Below are 7,804 nucleotides of genomic sequence, written 5' to 3' on the forward strand. Positions count from 1 at the left end.
GCCCACAGGACCACTCACCGCCTCCAGGGCCCGCCGCAGATCGCCCAGGCAGCCCAGCAGCGCTATGGCGGCCACACCCTCTGCCCGCACCCTGCAGCCTCAACTGTGCACGATGGGGTGTGAGGCCAGAGTCTTGTCTACGCTGCCTGGCTGCCATGTCCTTGGCTGCGCTGCTCCGTGTGGGCCACGCTCAGGGGCGACTCTCCTTCAGGGGGGCTGCTGGAAAGGAGGGGGTCGCGGGGGGAGGTGAGGCTGGGGCAATAGCACATGTGCCCACAGAGAGGGCTCCGAGTGCCACCTCTGAGACCCGTGCCATAGGTTCGGGCTTATACTGTACCAGGTAAGAAATTTAACACTTCTGGAGTTGTTCTGCTGTTGCAAATTTAAGGCGGCCTCTCGTTTTTGGTAGAGACATGGAAATATTGCAAATCTGAACATCAGTTTTAAATGCTTTGCAACTGCATTTCAGTCTCAGAAGAACCTCCTTCCCTTGTATCTACCAAGGTTAGTTTTGTAAAGTGTAGCGTGAAATAGTTTACCATTGTAATTGGAAAGAGGATATGATTTATGCCTTTCAGGAAAAAAAAACACACCCTGTTTTTCAAATTAACCCTGAAATCTGTTAAATGACAAAAAATATTTCAGGCTTTGGGGCTTTTTTTGTTACCAGCCTGCCTCTCCTCTCTTTTTAGGCCCAACCCAAATCGATGTCGTCTGGAAGCCACCGAGGCAAGTGATTTGGAAAACAGCTGTGAAGCTGGAGAGCTACAAGTAGTCCCCTCTGAAGGGGCTTCAGCAAATCTTGAGGAAGGTAAGGCCACATTTGGGATTTCAGAGAAAACTAAAGATGTCTGATAAACTGGGGTCTTCCTGTTAACCCACATTCAAGTGTTACAAAGCTAAGAGGCTGCCGCAACTAACTGTACATCGGTAACTTGAATAGAGGCAGTCCTCGGCTTACAACCATTCATTCAGTGACCGTTCGAGGTTACAACGGCACGGAAAACAGTGATATACTGTATTTTTCCATCTATAAGACGCACCCTTGTATAAGATGCTCTGGCAGGCAAGTGTCATGCCTCCGCTGGAACGGAGGCTGAGGGAGAGGTGTCTGTGGCTTCAGAGGAATGTGGGGAAGAGCAGGCAGGCCAGGGCCCTTCAGGATTGGGACAGGATGAACAGGAGAGGCAGAGTTCAGGCGATGAGCAAGGGCCACCCCCACCTGATCCTAGAGCACGGAGAGTGGAGAGAAGGAGGGAACAACACAGGCAGGTTCAACTACTTGGGAGGAGAGCGTCCCGCCCCTCTCCACAAGGCACACCTGGAGACTGAGACTTAAGGAGACGCTGTGGGGAGAGGCATTTGTCGGGAACAAATGCTGATTCCTTGGAGTTTTTTGTGTGTTGTTGCTGATCTCTTGTTCTGTGACTTCTGCTTGGAAACCCAGACACTCTGACCATTGGACTGGCTGACAACGTGGCTTGGATGTTTATAGATCTCGAACTGTATTTTGGCTTCCCTTCTGAAACGGCTCAGGCAAGACTGTATTCACACAGACTGGTTAGGTTTATGATGTATGTGTCATTCTTTCTTATCTCCGTGGCCTTGAGCAAATTCCTCTCCTAATCAGACTGTACGGGAAACTACTTGCAGCCAGAGATGTGTGTGTCTTCCTTTGTTTGGAGGCTTGCCAGAAACGTGGGAGCATTTGGGGAAAATGCTGGGTGTGGCCAGGGGGGGTGCGGCCTGGGTGGGCATGGATGGAGTAGGTGTGGCCTGCTGGGTGGGCGTGGCCAGCTCTACATCGTTCGCATCAAGGGTGCCTGTGGGGGCCTGGGCAGGAGTGGGACAGATCTGAGGGTCTCTGGCAGAAGGGGGTGGGACCGGGGCAAGCGCCAAGGCATGGTCCATTTCTTCATTCCTCCCAAAGGGTGACCCCTCCCCAGCATGCACCCAGGGGGCGGGGCCGACACGGCAGGGGCTGGTTCCTCGCTGTTTCCAGACGGCCTTGTGGAGCTAAGACTGAAGGCATTTCAGGATAGACGGCCACCACAAAATTGTACATTGGCTCCCGGCCGGCCTAGGCCAGGGCCAAGGCAGCGGGGGCCATTCCCTCACTGTTTCCAGGATGGCTTTCTGGGCCACAGGAAACCACTTCGCGGGCCGCATCCGGCCCCCGGGCCTTGTGTTTGACATGTCTGATCTATATACGCTCTTCTTTTGGGATCATAGAATTAGCTATTGGTGTGGAAGTCTTCGTAGTCCTAAAACTTCCTTCCACCTCCTCACTCGTTGGACTCTCATTAGGGGATGAATTGCTGTGTGAAAGTTGGACTAAGACCCCGGCATCCATTATTACCTGTCGGAGAGCACTTCATGAAGCTGTTGCAGGAGGCGCGCCTGACCTCAGGCGCCTTGTTCCTTCTTAGTTACCGTGCTTTGAGCATCCTTGTTAGCAGTTGCAGCTTGACTGCTGGAAAAGGAAGAAAAAGGATTTCTTTTTTTACAGTTGCATTGTGGAAAACCCCAGGAAGCCCTTTGCTGCTTGCTCCTTTTCAGAGAGGGGAATCTGAAGTAAGAGACCCTGTTTGATTTGCCATTTTGTAGTCATGGAGACGAGAAGGTTGGCAGTTTTCTTACACAGGGACAAAGGAATTGTGCTCTGAGCTGAGGAAATCTCAGCCCCACTATTCAAATTGGCTTTAGGTGCAAAGCAAAGTCCATTTTAGTGGATTATTTCATACAGTAAACACCCTCTAGCCTATTGGTAAAGCAATAACAAATGATAAAAACTACTGGGGTTTTTTTTTGGTAGCATTTGTCTTCATTTGGAGGAGCTGCTTAGTGCAAACCTGGTTCCAGATGCTTCGGTTCTTCCTTGGCTGCTAAATGAGGAGCAATTTACTTGAAGCTTTTATCAAACAGTACTTCACTGATAGGCTGCTGATAATGACACAAAGTGCTGGATGTTCGCTACCAGCTGTGTAAAGCACCTTAAATAGCAGAAGCAAGGAGTATCATTAGATGGATTAACAGAAATAAGAGGGGGGGAAAACAGATTAAGTTGATTTTCAGTGTGGACACAGCATGTGGCTGACAGCCAGTTCTAAATATGGAGACTTCTAAGTTTTGTTGAAGTCAGTGGATTTCAACGTTTTAAGTGCGTAGAGAACTCGGTTCTAAAGCAATGGGCTAGAAAGTTTTAACATGGGTAGCAATATGCATAGAGCATCACCCATGCTTGGACAGGGAGTCCCTGTTGTTATGCTTATAATTTCCATTTAAGATTTTCTCATAGCTTTGCAGCTGATACAAAAACTATCTGGAAATGAGGTGGAATTAAACCAAAAGACTAGATTTCCTTTTCAAGTTCCCTCTGTTTAAATGGAGTAGAATACCTGTATCTACTGGTTATTTTTTTAAAATTAGTGGAGAGGGGACTTTTAAATATTTATTAATATTATTTCTGTCCTCCTAAAATAGATTGTGGATAATTGCATAAATCATTAGTAAAATAGTCTTCAAAGGAGAAATAAGAACCGGAGCCTTCTTCCTCTTTTAAGACTTTAAAAAAATTCTCCCAAGAAATTTTTCACATATTTTGTTCATGATTTGATGTATTATACCTGGAGAAAAATATCCAAATTAAAAACCAGTGTGAAGTTCAAAATGTAGCTAGTAAAAGATAATAAGGTTGTCATAATGTAAAACCTTGATCAGGAGATATCTAAGATCTGAATTTATCTGGGATACCAAGTGTGTTGATGATGTGGAAAATATGAAGGATAATATTATCACGATTTGATCAGCAGTTTTGCAAGTGTATTGAATCAGTTTCATAATTCTGGCTGGAATATTATTCAAAAGGTGCACTGGATCCTGTAGAAGAACGATGATGAGCTGAAGTCCTTCAGCATATATACAGTTTCGGTTAAAAAAATGAATTTAAAGCATCCAATGATTTGCTTTGCTGGATTAGATCAAGTTCTGTCTAGGTGAGAAGCTTCCAGAGGCAGCAACAAATGAATTTTTTATTAATTGTTGTAGTCAGTATGGGGAACTCCATTTCAAGAGGAACAGACATGGAAATGGACATGATAGTTAATTCCAGGGAATAGACCAGTGATGGCGAACCTATGGCACGCGTGCCAGAGGAGGCACTCAGAGCCCTCTCTGTGGGCACATGCACCATGCCCCAGAGATGGCAACCGTCCCTCTTCAACCAGTCGCTGAGGTCCCACATGGCCAGATGCATCCCAGCACCATGCGCTCACTGGCCTCTGTGTGCAGGGGCCGATGGTGTCAGGCAGCAGCAGCAGCCCCTGCCTCGCCTTGCCCTGTGACAATGGCACCCCCGCCTTGCCTCGCCTCACCCCCCAGGACGAGCCTCCTGCCCACCGCCCCACCTGCCAGAGATCCCCTGGATCTCCCCCAACCCTGCCTGGCCCCCACAGGCGTCCCTCCCCACGATCAACATCGAGGTGATCACACCCACCTTGGCCACACCCACTCAATCTGCCATGACCACCACAGCCACGCCCATCCAGTGGGCCACGCCCACCTGTCACCCGGCGATAAATGAGTGGGTTTTGGGTTGCAGTTTGGGCACTCGGTCTCTAAAAGGTTCCCCATCACTGGAAAAGCCAAAGCCAAAGCCTAGGAAAATCAAATGCTAATGAGCCAATCAAGAGGGTGGGTTTCTCTTCTCTCCCCCCCTCCCCCTTTTAAGATGTTTTGGCTAGGACTAGTAAAACTGTGATATAGATTCTTCTTTGTTTTATGGATTGAGATCGTGGCTGTAGGAACTTGCACTGGGGTGGAGGGGGAACATGTGTGAAAGGGCTGAGGGAGCTGCTCATTTTGCTTGTCAGAAAGTCACAAAAGAGGATCACGTGACCCCGTGGGGACACTGTGACCGTCATAAATACGAACCAGTTGCCAAGCATTTGAATTTTGATTACACGACCGTGGAGATGCTGCAGCAGCCTTAAGAGTGAAAAGTGGTCATAAGTCACTTGGTTCAGTGCCGTTGTAACTTCAGACGGTCACTAAATGAACTGGTGTAAGTCAAGGACTACCTGTCTGTGTTAATTCTTTTTTTATCGATCTCCTGTCGTGAATCCGAGCGTACTGCCTATGACAAATGTTTACATTCATAAGGGACCAGTGGTTCTCATTCCGGGAAAGAAATCTCCCAGCTACTGATGGAAGGGGATTCATTTATCTCAAACGAACTGCTGGTGGCAGCAAATTTAGTTGGCTCTTTCCTGGAGTTTCAAGGAGGGAGAAATGGGGTTTTGGGAAGAGCCATGTTGGCGCAGGGGTGCAATATTGCTGGCTAATTCACTGCTCACTGCCAGGAGTTCGATCCTGACCAGCTCAAGGTGGACTCAGCTTTCCGTCCTTCTGAGGTCGGTAAAATGAGGACCCAGATGTTGGGGGCAAATAGGCTGGCTGTGTAAACTGCTTAGAGAGGGCTGTAGAGCGCTGTGAAGTGGTATATAAGTGCTATTCCTTCCTTCCTTCCCTTCCTTCCTTCCTTCCTTGCCATGGTCGCGCAATGGTTAAAATGCAGTGTTGCAGGCTGACTCTGCCCACTGCCAGGAGTTCAATCCTGACCGGCTCAAGGTGGACTCAGCCTTCCGTCCTTCCATGGTCGGTAAAATGAGGATCCAGATTGTTGGGGGGAAATAGGCTGACTCTGTAAACCACTTAGAGAGGGCTATGAAGCACTGTGTAGCGGTATATAAGTTAAGCACTATTGCTAGTGTTAGGAGGATCCTAACACACTCCATTGCAGTTACAAACAGTCCTTGACTTACAACCACAATTCAGCCCCCCAAAAACTCTACTGTTAAGCAAGACAGCTGTTAAGTGAGTTTTGCCCCATTTTACGATCTTTCTCGCCACAATAGTTAACGCGAATCGCTGCGGTTGTTCAGTTAGTGACACGGTTGCAAAGTGAATCTGACTCCCTCATTGACTTTGCTTGTCGGACGGTTGCAAAAGGGGATCAGGTGACCTCGGGACTCTGCAACCATCATAAATTCCTGCCAGTTGCCAAGGCTCTGAATTCTGATCATGTGACCCTGGGGATGCTGCAGTGGTCGTGCGACAAACAATCGCGTCGCTTTTTTCAGTGCCGTTGTGATTTCGAACAGTCCCCAAACAAAAAACTGTTAACGTTGAGGACTCCCTGCATGTGTTTTCCAGAGTTTGTCTACCTGCTAGGAAGCCTTTCCGTAGATCCAACAGAAGTAAGGAGATCCTTTAGCCCAGGGGGTCTTCCAACTTGGCCCTTTGATGACTTGTGGACTTCAACTCCCAGAATTCCTCAGCCAGGCACGCGTGCCTGGCTGAGGAATTCTGGGAGTTGAAGTCCACAAGTCATCAAAGGGCCAAGTTGGAAGACCCCTGCTTTAGCCTCTCTTTTTTTTTTGAAGGTAATGTGTGAGTGCTGAGCAGTCGTTTTTTACTCCTTTCTGGGTGCAGCTGCACTTCATCTCTTGCCAGGCATGAGCAGCGACAGCGACATCGAGTGCGACACCGAAAACGACGAACAGGAAGAGCCCGAGACTGCCTGTGCCACTCCAGAGGTCTACAACCAGGCCTTCCAGACGCAGCCTTCAAGCGACGGTAAGAAGGTGCTTCTGCAGAGGCCACCGTTTCATCTGTCGGAACCGTGACGGCCCCTGCCTGGAAAATATTTTGACTTTAAACGTGGCCTTTGCTTTTTTGTTAGCCTACCTTTGCTTCTGTTTTGCTAGGTGGGGTTTTTTTCTTCTTTTTTTTGCTCGTTTTTTTTTACTCGTAGCACTTTCTCGCATTCATTCTCTGTGCGAATACGCTCTTCTCAACTTCGGTAGTGTAATTCTCTTTTCTAAGCCCATACTCTTAACGTTGTTCCGAACTGTGAGACGGCCTCTTTGTGCCTCTAAAAAGTTGTAAGACAGTGATGGTGAACCTTTTAGAGACCGAGTGCCCCAAAACCGCCTCTGCTCTGCCTTCCCCCACCCCCTGTCCCTGCCCTGCCTGCCCGCAGGCCACCCATTGCCTCCACAGCCCGCCACAGCGCCATGGCGGCGGCGCCCTCCACCCACGTCCCGCATCATCTGCATGCGACGGGGAGCGAGGGCGGAGACTTGTCCCCCCTGCCTGGCTGCCATGTTCTTGGTTGCGCTGCTCTATGTGGACCGTGCCCAGGGGCGACTCTGTTGCAGGGGGCTGCTGGTGAGGAAGGGGCCACGGGGGAGGCGGGGCTGGGGCGACGGTGCACATGCCCACAGAGAGGGCTCTGAGTGCCGCCTCTGGCACGCGTGCCATAGGTTCGCCACCACTGTCATAAGACATTGTCCTTTCTGTTGGCCAGGGTACTTGCAACTGGCCTTGGCATCATACAGTACCAATCAGGTAAACTGATGGGTTAGCATCTCATTTTTTTTCTCTCTGAAAGAATCACAGTACTAGATGACCTCCAAGGTCCCTTCCAACTTTATTATTATTATTATTATTATTATTATTATTATTATTATTATTATTATTATATGTGACCTCAGTGGTGTCTCTCACCTGACATTTTTCCCAACTCCGAATATCTGTATAGGTCAGTGATGGCGAACCTTTTAGAGACCGAGTGCCCAAACTGCAACCCAAAACCCACTTATGCATCGTTGAGTGCCGGGTGGGTGTGGTCCATTGGGTGGGCGTGGCCCATTGGGTGGGCATGGCCCATTGGGTAGGCGTGGCCGCAGTGGTAAGGGCAGACTGGGTGGGACTGAAAAGTTCAATCAATTCCAACTTTGCA

General features: G+C 48.9%; 1 protein-coding gene across 1 annotated transcript in view; it reads left to right on the plus strand.

Annotated features, from left to right (window-relative positions):
- LOC107295180 (E3 ubiquitin-protein ligase TRIM37) overlaps window positions 1-7,804 on the plus strand; it is a 54,359-nt gene that overhangs the window by 44,443 nt on the left and 2,112 nt on the right. The window contains exons 18-20 of the mRNA XM_029285784.1: window positions 693-816; window positions 1,686-1,698; window positions 6,493-6,636. Coding sequence (XP_029141617.1) covers window positions 693-816; window positions 1,686-1,698; window positions 6,493-6,636 — 281 coding nt within the window. The remainder of the gene's footprint in view (window positions 1-692; window positions 817-1,685; window positions 1,699-6,492; window positions 6,637-7,804) is intronic.

The sequence above is a fragment of the Protobothrops mucrosquamatus genome, unplaced genomic scaffold (genome assembly GCF_001527695.2).
Source record: "Protobothrops mucrosquamatus isolate PMUCROS unplaced genomic scaffold, P.Mucros_1.0 scaffold2251, whole genome shotgun sequence".
Taxonomy (NCBI): Eukaryota; Metazoa; Chordata; class Lepidosauria; order Squamata; family Viperidae; genus Protobothrops; species Protobothrops mucrosquamatus.